Source organism: Molossus molossus, unplaced genomic scaffold (assembly GCF_014108415.1).
Source record: "Molossus molossus isolate mMolMol1 unplaced genomic scaffold, mMolMol1.p scaffold_m16_p_9, whole genome shotgun sequence".
NCBI classification, from domain to species: Eukaryota; Metazoa; Chordata; class Mammalia; order Chiroptera; family Molossidae; genus Molossus; species Molossus molossus.
The window spans coordinates 28,271,329-28,286,812 of NW_023425403.1; the positions used below are offsets into that span (position 1 = coordinate 28,271,329).

A 15,484-nucleotide genomic window follows, 5' to 3' on the forward strand; every position below is an offset into this window, starting at 1 on the left:
TTAACTTTAAAATAAATATTTCTAATTTTCCTTGAACTTATCTCTGGAGTGGGAGAGATACAACAAAATATTGAATATGTTTCAAAAGAAGTCCTGCTATTTCTTCTCCCCATACCATGTGGACCTGCTCTCACAGTGGTCCTCTGGGAGAAGGGTCACCAGAAGGTGAAGGTAATGTCCTACCATAAGAGAAGGTTTTAGCTAGATGTAATGGATTCTTTACAAGTAACATGGATCCTATATAAATAGAATTAATAATAATTCCATCCCTGCCTGTGTCCTAGTAAAATCAGAAGTTAGTAGAGATACATTTCTCCACATAAGTGAGGAATATTGTTTTCCATTAAGTGAGAAAACTGTAGCTTAAAGCATGCATCTTTTTCATTTAAAGAATTCAGAAAATTAAATATTCTTTATCCCCTTTCTTACATAATTAACTTTTGTACAATAAATGATTGAAGTTGCTTTGCAATTTATACCCTATTTTTTTCCTCATGCTAATATGTTAAATATAATATTACATGGTCCAGAAAAAAAATTGTTCAATTCATATTGCTCTGAACTCCTTATACCCTAATTTAAGAGCGAGTACAGAGAGTTATTATTGGTTACCCATAAACTAAAGATAGAAATTTTCTCATTTTCACAGAATTGTTTCAGGAGACAATTAACAATTGAAAAGTCGGAAGTTCAGAAAGGCTCAAAATTTGGCATATAAACATGCAATTGAGATTCTCTAAGGCTCTTGCCATGTGTGAGACACAATGGCCCACACAACTCGGGAGTCCCTCTTCCTCTCCAAAACTTCTGGCCATATAGCAAATTCCTACTTTGAGCTTACTCTTCTGATTACTGTCCCAACTGGTCTGTGCATATTAGCTCATTTAATCTTCAAAGCAACTCTATGAAATAAGTATTATTATCCTCCCTATTTTACACATGAGGAAGCTGAGATGCAAAGAAGTCAAGAAGTATGTTTAAAAAACACAAGTAAGAGGCAAAGCCAGGTATGAACTCAGGGACTCTGGATCAGAAGAATGAGCTCTTAATCCCCATAGGGGGAAATTTACCCAGCTGCTGTGGGAATACTTCTAGAGAAGAGGAACTCTTTAACACAGAGAAACTTGATTCACTTTTCTGTAGGTAATCTGCCAGTCACTTTGGATTTAAAAATTAATAAAATACATTCACTTATCCTATTCTGTTTATAGTCTAAAAGACAAAACATCATATTATATTTCCTGCCCTGGCCGGTTTGGCTCAGTAGTTAGAGCGTCGGCCAGAGAGACCCGGGTTCGGTTCCGCTAAGGGCGCGCACCTTGGTTGCAGTTTGTCCCCGGCCCTGGTTGGTCGTGCGGGTGGCAGCCACTCGATGTGTTACTTTCATGTCAATGTTTCTCTCTCTCTCTCTTCCTCTCTCTCCCTCCCACTCTATCTAAACAAAAAAATGAGAAGATGTCCTTGGGTGAGGATAAAAAAAAATATATGCTTGCATCTCATATTATATTTCCATTGGTTGATTACCTTTCTAATTGTTAGACTAATAAGAAAAAGAATGTGTTATAGAGGCACAGAGTAGGCGCTGTATTCTAAAAAGAAGGTTGAAGAAAGTTTCTTACAGGAAGTAACATTTGAGGGTTACTTTTAAAGTTTGTTACAATTTAATTGAAAAAAAATGTCTCCTGAATTTTCAGCATTAATAAACAAGCAGACATAAACCTTTGCGTGTCAATCCCACCTTCCACAGTTCAAGAAGTTAATATAAACAATATAAATTTTCAAATGAAGATCAGAATTATCTAATATATGAAATCTTCTCACAGAGAAACTTTTTATTTGTATTTATTATTTGTTTGTTTGTTTATTTATTTATTTTTAAGTAGCTTCTTGTTTATTCAGAAAAACAAATAAGTTTTCCAACCACACACAGGAGGGACAAGGGTAGGGGGAGCTGTCCTTCCATCCAGCCCTGGTCTCCAGCCCATGTGGTTTTAGTAGCAATAAGGAGTGGGAGTAATGGCCCTCCAAGTAAAAATGTTGTTTGTGTGCAGGGCGAAAAAGTGGGGGGGTGAGGGGTGCAAAAGCACTGGTGAGTGGTGAGATGGAAGGGAAGCCGAGTCAGTACTGGGAACACCACAGGTGGAAGGTCATTTCATAACATGTCTTGTTGATCATACTGCTGTGGACACCTCCTTTGCCCATCAGCAGGACTAGCGTCTTGGCAGTTATGGTGACAGTGATACTGAAGGTGGGGCTCCGCCACTGATTTTGGTACAAAGATCCACTGTAAATTCCCCATTCTGTAGCAGTGAGTAGCAGGTCACAGGACATTTTTGGCCCCCAAGTATCAGTTCATTCACGACAAAACTTGACCTATCTTCCTCAATCAGGACACCAACTTCAGCTGGCGTGGTGACACAGGTTTTTTCCAGGGAAAGCAGCCCAGACAGAGGGTGAGTCCTTATAGTTCAGGGTGGCTGTGTCCTGACAGGTGCCTAGTGCCAGGAGGTTGTACAGGTAGATATGTTGACAGTGCACCTGACCAAGGTGTTGCTGGGGCTGCCTTGGGCTGCAGGCAGGGGCTGGGGGGTGAGGTGAGGGCTGGAGAGCTTGAGTCACATGCTGTTGTCTAGACCACAGCTCTGATAGCTGTGAATACGAATTTTTAACTGTAAAAGTAAATTTAATACTCCTAGAAGTTGAAAGGAAGCCTCTGTGTGAGGAAGTAAGAATCATTACTAATATTTACATTTTTAACATAATAGACATAGCGGTTGATGATATGTTAGCATATAAAACTTGGTAACTTCATATATTTAAACTTCACTTTTTAATCTATAAACTAATAATGATAGTTAATAATTACTTAATTTTTCTATGTACCTCTTACTATTCTAACAGTTTCATATATATCAATGCACTTAATCTTTTCAATGAGCCTATGAGAGAAGTACTAGTTAATTTTAAGAAAATTGAGACCTAATGGAGTTCAGCAGCATTCAAAAGCTACACAGCTAGTATATGGCAGAGTAAAAGATTAAGCCCAAGTAATCTAACTCTGGAATATGTCAAACCACTACACCGTACAACCTGCCCTGAAGGAAACATTTTCCTCTCAAGTGAACTCTGCTCCTTTAACCTTAACAATCAAAGTACTGAATACTTGATTTCATGGCCCACCCACCTCCCCCTACCCACCCCCCCACCCCCGATTCCCAAAAAAATTCCAACTCCTGCGTGACTTTTTATTATGTTGTGGTAACCAGAGAGTAGTGGTAAAAGGACCTGTACTGGTTCCCATGGCTGTTGTGTGGGAAAACCAGTTCAAGCTTTTCTTTCTTTCTTTTTTTCTTAACTTTATTTTTTATTGAATTTATCGGGATGACATTGTTTAATAAAATAATCCAAATTTCAGGGGTACGATTTTATAATACATTATCTATATATTATATTGTGTGTTCACCTCCCCAAGTCAAGTCTCCTTTCCCTCTGTTAATCACCATACTGTAGTCTGTTTATGAGGCTTTTTTTTTCTTAATCACTTTACCTCTTTAACCTAGCCCTACAATCTTCTCTCCCCTCTAACAATTGTCAGTCTGTCCTGTATATCTATGAGTCAGTTTCTATAGCCTTTGTTAGTTTATTTTCTTTATTAGATTCCACATAAAAGTGAACTCATATGGTACTTATCTTTCTCTGACTGACTTATTTCCACTTAGCATAATTAACTCCAGGTCCATCCATACTGTCGCAGAGTCAAATTCTCTTCTTTTTTAGGGCTGAGTAATATTCCACTGTGTAAATGTATCACAGCTTTTTTTTTACCTACTCATCAACTGATGGACACTTGGGCTGCTTCCACATCTATGCACCTCTATGTTTATTGCAGCATTATTTACAACAGCCAAGTTTTTCAAAATGGGAGCTCAGAGGCATAACCCTGACCTGGAAGGTGCCCTGAAGATCTTTTGGTGGTTGTGCTTTGGCCATAAGAGCTGGAGCCATGGAAGCTGAGCCTGAAGGAAGCTAAGCCTGATGGGAACAGTGCTAGTGCCTGGAATATGTTGACTTGCATGGGAGAGAAGATGGGAAATTTAAGAGTTGAAAATCTGCTCCATAAAAGACCATTTGCTGGTATCAAAAAGCTGAGTCTACTCACACTGTTTTGGAAGTTGTAGTCAAAATAAGAGATAAGAAAATTGGAATGGTTCAGAATGTCCAATAAGAGGTGAAAATGCATTGCCAATTGAAATATCCTTTTACTTTGGAGTTTATAACTATTTTGAAGGTAGCAATTATGTGTAGCTAGTATTAGAAATGTATCATAATAGGAAAAGAAACAGATTTCTAAAGAACAGAATGAAAGTCTTCTCAAAAAGCAAAGCTTAAAATTTCATGCACTATATCAACACAAGAATGCTGTATCTTTATTCTCATAACACATATTACACCAGGAACTCACCTCTTACTTGTGTATAATGGGAACATCAAGACTGCCAATTTGGGGCTAGCAACTCAATTGAAAATGCTACATAAAAAAAAAACATTGTACCTATGCCCGCTGGTGTGGCTCAGTGGTTGAGCATTGACCCATGCACCAAGAGGTTGCTGGTTCAATTCCCAGTTAGAGCACATGCCCGGGTTTGGGGCTTGATCCCCAGTTGGGGGCATGCAGGAGGCAGCCGACTGATGGTCCTCGCTCACATTGATGTTTCTATCTCTCTCTCTCTCTTCCTAAAATCAATAAAAACATATTTTAAAAAATAAATTAATAGGCTAGGTTAAGCTAATGGAATTTTTAAACAAAATATTAAAGTGTTTAAAAGTAGAATAATATATTACTTTCAGATCATACAAACAATAATTTTGATATAACACTATTTTTATATATTTATATATTTTAGTTTACAGAGTGTTTTCAGTCAACGGCATCGTTTCCTATCTCTAACCTTGTCAGAAATTGAAACAGAAATAATGTTCCTCATTTTTAGTGACTTTCAAAAGGTTGGAGGAAGGGAAAATGAGAAGTGAGTAATACCAGATAACTTGTCTTTTGAAGAGAGACTCTTTAGAAGAATATACGTACAAAACTATCTAATTCTCCGAAGATGGTCAAAGCCTCATGGGCCCTGGGAAGAGCGCCAGTGATCAATCATACTGATACAACCATCCCCCTCCTATTCATTTCTATTGACAACCAGTATTTTAAGCCATCTTCCAGTTTCTTAGATAATAGAGTTTGAAAGATTAATGGCACCAATTCTACTTTTGAGGAGCTCACTAGTGGGCAACTAGACAAATTAATTATTTCAGTACAATGGAATATGGGCCATACAAATATAAACAGGGAGCACAGGAGCAAAGAGCAATAGTCCCTAACCCAGACTAGAGGGCAGCAGAGGAAGAATGGGGGTTTCCATGCACAAAATAAAGAAGGAGGAAGTGGTACCAGAAAGGGTTGTGGCAATAGTAGACTTTCCTAGATGAGATAATATGTGAGATAAGTTAATTAGTATTTATGCAAGTGAAAAATAAAGTTGAAAAATGCCAGGAAAAAAAAAGAAGGGTGTATACTAATCATCAGAGAGATGCAAATTAAAACAACAATGAGGTATCACCTCACACCTGTCAGAATGGCCGCCATCAATAAATCATCAAACAACAAGTGTTGGCGAGGGTGTGGAGAAAAGGGGACTCTAGTACACTGCTGGTGGAAATGCAGACTGGTGCAGCCACTGTGCAAAACAATATGGTGGTACCTCAAAAAGTTAAAAATTGAACTGCCATTTGACCCAGTGATCCCACTTCTAGGAATATACCCTAAGAAACCTGAAACACCAATCAGAAAGAATATATGTACCCCCATGTTTGTAGTAGCACTATTTACAATAGCTAAGATCTGGAAACAGCCCAAGTGTCCATCAGGTAACAAATGGATAAAAAAGCAGTGGTACATATACACAATGAAGTACTATGCAGCTGTAAGAAAGAAAGATCTCTTGTCCTTTGAGACTACATGGAGGGACCTGGAAAGTATCATCCTAAGTGAAACAAGCCAAACAGAGAAAGACAAGTATTGTATGATCTCACTTATTTGTGGAATATAATGAACATAACAGTCTGAGGAATGGGGGTAGTCCCAGAGACGTGGAAGTGGGTTACAGACTAACAATCCCCAGAAGAGTGGGTGGTGGGGGAGAGATAAACCACAGAACTTATATGCATGTATGCATGAACAATGGACATGGACAACAAAGCTGGGGACAGGGCAGGGAGGGAGGTGGAATCAGTGGGGGGAAAAGGAGAAACATCTGTAACAAAAATTAAGTAATAAAAATAATAAAATAAAATAAAGAAGGGTGTATAAAGAATCGCGGCATGAACATGATCTACTTGAAGAAGTACATATCATTCGACACAACTAAAGCATTAACGAATTAAGAATGATAGGTCGGTGACACTATTCACCAGGACATAGGATAGATGAAGAAAATGAGTTTTCATGAGAAAATAAGTGACAAGTACAGCTGCTTTAATGGACATTATGTAGTATATGCTTGATATGTTAATATATTTCATATGAAACCTATATAAAGCAGTCAAATAAAGATGACAGGAGAGATTCAACGAAAACAATATTGAGATTCATCAGCCTAGAGATGATGATTGATGTCCTGAAGTAGATGAGATCACCCAGGGACAGGGAACAAAGAGAAGAGAAGGAAGTCAGGACCTGGATTATGGAGATTTTCAACAGTATAAACTGTAACCAGAGAAACAGGAGACAAAAAACAAATAAGGAAAGTCATGCCTCCAGTGATTAAGAATGATGGCTTTAAAAAAAAAAAAAAAAATGATGACTTAAAGTCAGATGGTCTGTGCTCCAGTCCTGACTTCACCACTTACAAAAAGTATGATTTTAGGCTTTTACTTAAGTTTTCCTCAAATGAATTACAGGAATAATAAGTATCTAACCCACAGGGCTGTTGTGAGGGTTAAATGAGACATTCCATTAAAGATGTATATAATAGGATGTAGTATGGAAGAAAAATTGGTGAATGTTAACTATTAGTGTTTTCCTTATTATTTTTAAGTACAATATAATAAGAAGAAATAGGTGTCATAGCAGAAGGCAAAAGAAGAGAGTTTCCATTTTTTTTAAAGAAGTAGGTCAATTGCCAGATGCCTGAATAATTAGTCAAGAAACAGATTAGAAAGTCCCATTGAATTTATGAACAAAGTGTACCAGTACTGTTTGAGCTGATTGTTTTTAATCATTCAGATTTTGAACTTTATCAGTTTGAAACTGAAACTGCAAATGATATTAGCACCAGTAAACATATAATGATGTCTTGTTTCTTTCTGTCCTCACAAGTCCTTTGTTCATTTCCAAAAGGCCCAAATACCCAATCCAAGAGAAACAAACTAAGCTGTGTACTGATACTACTGTGATTTATGGGAAAACTAAAATTACAACCCCTATTGTAACGTGGAGGAGTTGCTGGGCACAATTAGGTTTGACAAACTTCCTCTTGGAAAATAAGATGCAAAGCAGAGAGCTGCATGGAGAGTGTGGCCACTGTGTTCCTTGCCACAAGGGCGAGGCTTAAAGGGGACCACAGAAACTAGCTCAAATCCCTATCTGGCGTTAAGACCCCAGTTCTAAAAATATAGGGTCCACAATAAGGCTTTAACAGATTATTCATTTAACTAACATTTATTGAGCTCCAGACACTGGACTCACTACTAAAAAATAATACAAAATTGGGTTAGATACAGGTTCTTCAAGGAGCTTACAATCTGACAGACAAGATAAGACAAATACATTAGTAACAATCAAACCAGATAGAACTTGAAATGTGATGCGAAAGAAGTCAAGGTGATTTTAGAATTTTACACAGCTAGAATGGTGTTTTGGGGTGAGATGATGAACTTCCTTGAATGTGAGGCAAGGAAATTTGAACTTTATTTAATTTACAGTGAGGAGCTCTTCAAAGATTTTATGGCAGGGCCTGAGATGTACATTGACCCACAAGTACCAAGGATCTAAACCTGGAGAACAAGAAAGATCAAGACTGAATGTGCAAAGTTAGGGAGATGGGCATATAATTAATTATTAAGATCAGATAGAAGCACATAAGAATGTTGAGGTCAAGAAACAGTTGTTTATTTTTTTTGTTAGTCCTCACCTGAGGGTATTTTTTCATTGATTTTTATTTGTTTTATTTTTTATTTATTTATTTATTTTATCCTCACCCGAGGACATTTTTTTTTTTATATATATATTTTTGTTCAGATAGAGTGGTAGGGAGAGAGAGAGAGAGAAATATCAACGTGAAAGGGACACATCAAGTGGTTGCCACCCACACGACCCAACTAGGGCCAGGGACAAACTACAACCGAGATACGTGCCCTTAGCAGGAACTGAACCCGGGTCTCTCCAGACCGCAGGTCAAGGGTCTAACCGTTGAGCCAAATAGGCCAGGGCTCCATTGATTTTTAGATAGAGTGGAAAGGAGGGAGGGAGAGAGAGTCAGAGAAAAGCATCAATGTGAGGGAGACACATTGATTGGTTGCCTCCTGCACAACCCTCACAGGTGATTGAACCTGCAACCCAGGTACATGACCTTGACTGGGAATCAAAACGTCGACCCCTCAGTCTGAGGGTCAATGCTCTAACTGCTGAGCCAAACCTCCCAGAGCAAGAAATACTTAAATTACACTGCAAATATTTATATTTTCAGGGCTAAAAAGGAGTCATGATTAACACAGAAAGATATAGTCAGAATGGTAGGAGAAAAAACAGAAAAACATAATATTAAAAAAGATTTCTAGACCAACCAGTATGGCTCACTGGTTGAACATTGACCCATGCACCAAGAGGTCGCCGATTCGATTCCTGATCAGGGCACATGCTCAGGTTGTGGGCCCAAACCCCAATGCGGGGCATGCAGGAGGCGGCCAATCGATGTTCTCTCTCATTGATGTTTTTATCTCTCCCTCTCCTTTCCTCTCACACTGAAATCAATTTTAAAAAAAAGGATTTCTAGAATGAGTGTGAAAGAACTTAAGAAAATTAATATTTACTATTGTTATCTGTAATATGCTCTCCTTATAACTTCTCATTTATTCATCAAAAAAATGTCCTGGATAAACATCACTACTTCCTACAGATGTTGAAACAGAGTCTCAGTATTAAAATTCTCACTTTTGTCTCCCATTTGTTAAAAAAGCCACACAGCTAATAGGTGACAGAGTAGGGATTCTTACTGAGGTAAATCAGGCTGAGTTAACAGTGGGAAGATTTTGGGCTCAGAGACAGCAAGTCACAATTCTAGTCCAATTCTGATATGAACTTCCAGGATGACATTTGCTTAGTCATTTCACTCCTATAAATCTCAGGTTTTTCATGTTTAATGAGGGTGTTGAACTAGATCATTCATTCTATAATGTTCCTTTCAGTTCTGATATTTTATGATTCTATGCTTTTATAATGTTACAGCAATTTCTTGAGAGGATGCAGAACAGTAGATGAAAAAATGATGACTAGCATAAACAAAAATAACTGGGTCCTCTTTTAATCAGAGATTCCAGGAAAGAAGTAGATAATAAAACACAAGTTTGAGAAACTGCACTCAATAGGCATAAGAAACTGAACTTGGAGATTGGTTAGATATTGGACTGAGTTCGGAAACAGATAACTGAAGATGGCTGTTAGGAGTCTGATAAACCATGAATCCATTAGGCTAGTTTTGACATACAACTTCAAAACGAAACCTGTCATGAGAACTGTTCAATGAATTATCAGAACACTTTCTACTCTTAGCTTTTCTGTTTTCGTTAGATAATGGAAGGAAGGAAAAGACGTGAATAGGTAATTAACTTCCAAATAAATTTGTTTACAACCCAGGGTCATAGGTGGACTGTTCAGAATTCTCACAGTGCAGATCTTTGGAATTTAACACTCTATATTACAGTAATTCAAACCATGATGGCATCTTTAATGGACAGCCTGGCAGCGTGATTTGGTGAACAGAGCAATGGCTTGGAAATCAAGCTATCTCAACTCTAGTCTTCAGTCTGCTGTAAATTAGTGGTGGGACAATGATCAGGGTTATTCACGTGGGTGTGCCACAGTTTGCCAATCTGCAAAATGCTAATCTGTAAAATGCCTACTTCATAGCTAAAATCATTCATCTTATTGACAGATTCTCAAAAGATGTTTGATAAAAGTCAAGGGTTAAATCAAATGATCTGTGCAGGCTCTTCTCAAGTTTGTTTGTATTCACTGTTTCATGTGTTAATTTGAAAAAAACATATATCCTTCTTTAATGTTTTCAAAGATTTTTAAAATTACAAACTATTATTTTAAATGTAGATTGAAGAAATTATAATTTTAGAATATTGTTCAAACTACATACAAAGCACTTCTGAGGTTTTGATATACATTGAGTTCTCCTTCCTACCCTACTCACCACCAGTCACTGAAATATCTACATGGAACTAACCTTTGGTTTAAGTAGTTTACTCCTTTGGGATAAGACCCAACTGTCAAGGTTCATTATGGATCAGATTCCTATCAGGGAATTTGAAATTAGTCATAACCAACTTATCTCTGATTTTAAAACCAATCTTCTTTTCTTACATGTCAGTGAAAAAAATAAAGGAGCAATTTTTTTCTGACGTGCTTTTGTCAGCCTGTTGTTTTTGTGTTTTTTTTAATAAGCAGTTTGTAATCGTTTACTCAGCCTTACGTTAAAGTCCACAGCAGTCTGGAATTTAACCTCGGGCCAAGGTTCTTCCCTGTTGCAGAGATACTACAAAACTAACTGAAATGAAAAATAAATAAATAAATAAAAATGCTCCTTTGAAGCTCCCTTAACCTGGTCTTTGATATTTGGAGTAGTTGTCTCTTCGGTAGCAGCTTCGGTGCAGATACTTCAAACAAAATTATGGAACTTCACAGTCAGGATTTAAAGACAACACTGACATTATCTTTAGGAAGATTTCACATTTCTGAAGATTGTGGTTTTCTTCTTCCAAATCCTCTGGTAAGCATACCTTTGATCAAGTCAGAATAGATTTATTGATAGGCTGGTTTATTGGCTTGTTTGTTTGATTCACATAGTCATTAAGAGAGAGATAACACAAATACCAAGCTGTTGACCTGTGGAAAAGGTTACTAATAACGCAAAGCATGATTACCAATGAAAGAAAAGTGATAGTTACAGCAGAGGATAGTCCAAATGGAATGTTGGAATGTTTTAATGCCAGTTTGGTGTGTGTTTTTTTTGGTGGGGGGGGGGGGGTTGTTTTTTGGCAACAGATTGTCCATTAAATAAACTTATGAGAAAATCTAGTAGTTACAAAAAAAAAGAACAACAACAACAAAAACTCTTGGGTAGAAATCAACTACATGGGCAAACCAGTTTATCTTGACTTGTTAGTGGGACAGAAAAGAGAACACAAAGGATCTTGAGCGCTTTCAGGGCTGGTGGAAGGGATAAGATATTTACAGAAAAGAAGGAACTGTTCAGGAAGAACAGTACCTATTTCTTAATTCTGCTTAAGGTACAACCAGTAATGTAATTCTATTTCATCAGTTAACCCTTGTCAGCACTGCTTCTCCTTTGAATGTGGTTCTGAAACCTATAATGCTAAAACAAGAATTCATGGAATTCACAACCCCTACCTTTTATATTTGGGCTAGCTGAGCCCAAAAGTCATATTAGTGACAAAAACCATATTACTGACAAAAGCAGAACTAGCACTCAGGACTCTTGACATTTATTTTCCTTCTATATCATAAATAAGGGACAAGGCCACCCAGTTAAAATCTAGGGGTCTAATGTTACTATCATTGTAATAACTTATTAGATCCACATTTTTCCTCCTACAGGCCTAAATTGCCATTTAACTATGGTTAAAGAATGGTCTGTAATTTAATGAGTTTTTACTGAACCTCTGAGTGAAGATAGGATCAATTCATAGTCCTAAAAGCTCTGCTGTAGAGTTGTTTGTTGTGAGACGACGTTACAAATATGTGAGTAACTTAAGCATTAAAAGTGATAACTGCAGGACATTATGCAAGGTAGGATTGTAGCCCTGGGTACTGGACTATGTTCTCTGACACTACCACGAGGGTCACCAAGAGTCTTCATTTGTCAGGAACTGAAGGAACTTTCATGCTAAACCGGGGAAGTGCTGGGCAAACCAGAATGCATCAGTTGCCCTAACTTGCTCTTACAAACTCTTGGCCCCTTCAGTGAATCGTAAGTATTGCCTGACCTTCAGTTTTTACATCTACTGGATGAAGATTTCGTGCTGCCGAACCCACTGGATTGCTATGGAGCATGAAAGCATTTTGATAAATGCCGTGTAAGGACTAAGAAGACAGTTCTCCTGACCCTCAGTTCGCTTCATTAGAAATTCCATTCTCTCTGTGTTACTTAACTCAGAAATATTCTCATCATCCGTAGCTCACAAGGAGGAAAAAGCTCAGAGAGCAACAAGCTCTTATTGGGATTAAATATGTTCACTGAGCTGAGGAACAATATTATAAAGTATATAAACATTGGATAGGACCATAAATATTGAGTTTTCCTGTTTGTTGTTGCTGCTTTTTATAAATTAATAAATAATGAGAAATAATAGCAAAATCAAGTGTTTACAATGTCCTGAGTCAGACCATATTTGTCCTGTGATTTAGTTGATGGATAGCCCTAAGGAGAAATTTTCATTCCTGAGCTCGTGTTTAAAAAATTCCCTGGCACACTGAGTCCACTTTATTACAGTCATAGGCCAGATATCTAAACATGTGGTTGTTTTAGTTTTAGTTTCTCTCACTTGTGTTTAAACATCTCCCTTTCTGGGAAGAGGTGGGGGAAGCAAGAATCTGCTCCGGGCTGCCCCACTGAGCAGGAGAGACTGTCCTCTCCTTCACCAGGCAGCAGCAGCATTGGTGCAGCTGACCAGAAAGGGAAACATTTGACAGTGACTTTGCTCAGGGCATGACTAAGCTTTGCTTTCCTTTCCGTTAAAGCAAGTGATGTGAGGGCCGTTCCTCTCTGTCAACTGGTTCTTCTAAGTCAAGTAGTTGGTTACCGTAAATATTTACTTCAAGTCTCTCTGGAAAAAACAGTCACGCTAATGAATAAGCAAATATTCTGTCTTTGTGGAGAAGAAACTGATGGTTTCAAAGGCCTTACTCCACTGTTACTATATCTCAAACATGTCTGGGATCCGATGTTTCAATTTGGAAAATGTCTGTCTCAGACTCATGTTCATAAATATGATACATGAACTTTTGCCAGATCATGTTGTGTGTGTGTGTGTGTGTGTGTGTGTGTGTGTGTGTGTGTTTTGGGGGGGGGTAATTTTTTTTTAGACATGAAGAATCTGAGGCAATTAGCTCAGCAACAAAGGAGAGGCCAAGTTGTTTATAACATTAGATTAGATAAAATTATATTGAAGTAGAACTGAAAGACCTTGAAAATTAGCCTCAGAAATTTAAATTTTATACACCTGGCAAATGACATGATGCAACTGGCATTTAAATATTTTCCCTAGCATAACGTTAAATGGAGGGTGGGTTAGAGCTGTAGTTCCTGGACTGCATACCACAATTGGTTGGAGAGCTTTAAAAAATATTGATGCCCACCCTGGCTGAATAGTTCAGTTGGTTAGAGTGCCTGATAAAGCCAATGTTACAGTTCAATCCCCAGTCAGGGCACATATAAGAATCAACCAATGAATGCATAAACAAGTGGAACAAATCAATGTTTCTTTCTCTCTTTCTCTTTCTCTCTTCCTGTTCTCCCCTCTCTCTCTTTAAAATCGATTAATAAACAAAAATTTAATAAAAAATAAAAAAAAGGACTGGTGTCAGAGTCCCAGGCAGAACAGTTAATTCAGAATGTCTAGCTTAAGTGGTTCAGTTTTGGAAGAGCATACACAAAGAGGACAGTGCAGGTCCAAATGAGAAATGAGAGCTCCATCTGAAAGGCTGGGTATGGAAATAACGGCTCCATGGTTATGAGAAACACTGAGGTCTTGAAAGTAGTTTAAATACAAAAACAAAGGGAAAGAGGACTTTTCCATGTGCCATGGAGCAGAGGCAAAGGATCAGTGCAAACAGTAATGGGGATGTGGTTATTCTTCAGTGATTAAGCAAAAGCAACAGTTTCGGAAAAATAAATACATATCTACTCTCCTGTATAAATTCAAAACACTTCATAGAAGCAGTAGACTCCAGCTGCATAGAAGGAAGGGTAGCAAAACAATTGCCACAAGAGGTTATAGTTTCCAAATAGAAGGTAGAGGTAGGAAGAATTCAGGTATTTCCCTGAAAAACTGTCACCTCTGCTAGGATCTGGGGCCTGCCTGTTCATGTTGAATAGGAATTTAAGGCAATGGTGGTAATATATTAGAGGTAGAAACAAAAAGATTAGACTTCATAACAGTTGATGTTTATTGATAAAGAAAAATTTGTTTGGGGTGAAGGAGTTTATATGGGGTATGGATTTCTGTGCCAAAATTTAAGAACCAAGAAAGGTGAGTAGAGCCAATGGGGTAACAGACAGAAATAAGGAGAAGTGGGAGGAAGGGCAGCCAAGATACTTCTCTGGAAACTATAATTTTAATAGATCGCTGAGGGAGGAACACCTTGAGGCCAAAGTGATGCAAGAACAGAACTTTATTTACAGAATCTGCAAAGCAGATAGGGTCAGCCCTGAACCACAAAGCGGGATTTGCTTACATAGGGTAGATGTTGACAGCCTCTAGGCCCAGGGTCTATCAAACGCATCCAGCCCTTGCAACACCAGCACCTGCCTGTGTAGGATGTGTCCACCGGGCTCATCAGTGCCTGGTACAGAAAACGCATTCCAGCTAAGGAGAAGAAACCCTTGAAACCTGTTTCAGAAATAGGGGAGGAAACCTTGAAACCTGCAGCAGTCTTTCCTCTGTCCTGACCTTGCAGAGGTAACTAGGAGCTTTCTCACCCATAACATCTAAGCTGTAGGAAACTTGGAACCACATAGGGAGAGGTAAGCTGACAGACCCTATAAGCAAAAAGGATGAAAGTATTAGAGGAAAATATGTATCGGCTGTTTTCAGTCCACACAAGGTTCAGGAAGTGTATTTGTTTCCTCAGGCTTTTCTAAGAAACTACCACAATTTTGGTGGCCTGAAACCATGGAATTTTGTTCTCTCAGAGTTCTGGAGATCAGAGGTCTGAAATTAGGCTGTCCACAGACCCATTCTCCTCCAAAGGTTCTTGGGGAGAAGACTTACCACCTCTTCTATCTTCCCATGGCTCTTGTGCTAGGTTGCCTCCACCCTCTGTGTCCATCTTCACGTGGTCTTCTCTGTGGCCATCTTCCATCCTTTTATGCCTTCTCTTACAAAGACACTGGTCATTGGATCCACTCTGACACAAGATGATCTCATCTTGTGATCGATCATTAACTAAATTACATCAGTG

General features: G+C 38.2%; 1 protein-coding gene and 1 pseudogene across 1 annotated transcript in view; one reads left to right on the top strand and one right to left on the bottom strand.

Annotated features, from left to right (window-relative positions):
- Positions 1–1,895: 1,895 nt before the first annotated feature.
- On the bottom strand, positions 1,896–2,736 carry LOC118622332 (annotated as a pseudogene).
- Positions 2,737–10,937: 8,201 nt separating this feature from the next.
- Positions 10,938–15,484, top strand: part of IDO2 (indoleamine 2,3-dioxygenase 2) — a 50,305-nt gene continuing 45,758 nt past the window's right edge. The window contains exon 1 of the mRNA XM_036250613.1: positions 10,938–11,051. Within this exon, the coding sequence (XP_036106506.1) occupies positions 10,953–11,051 (99 nt within the window). The 5' untranslated portion in view covers positions 10,938–10,952. The remainder of the gene's footprint in view (positions 11,052–15,484) is intronic.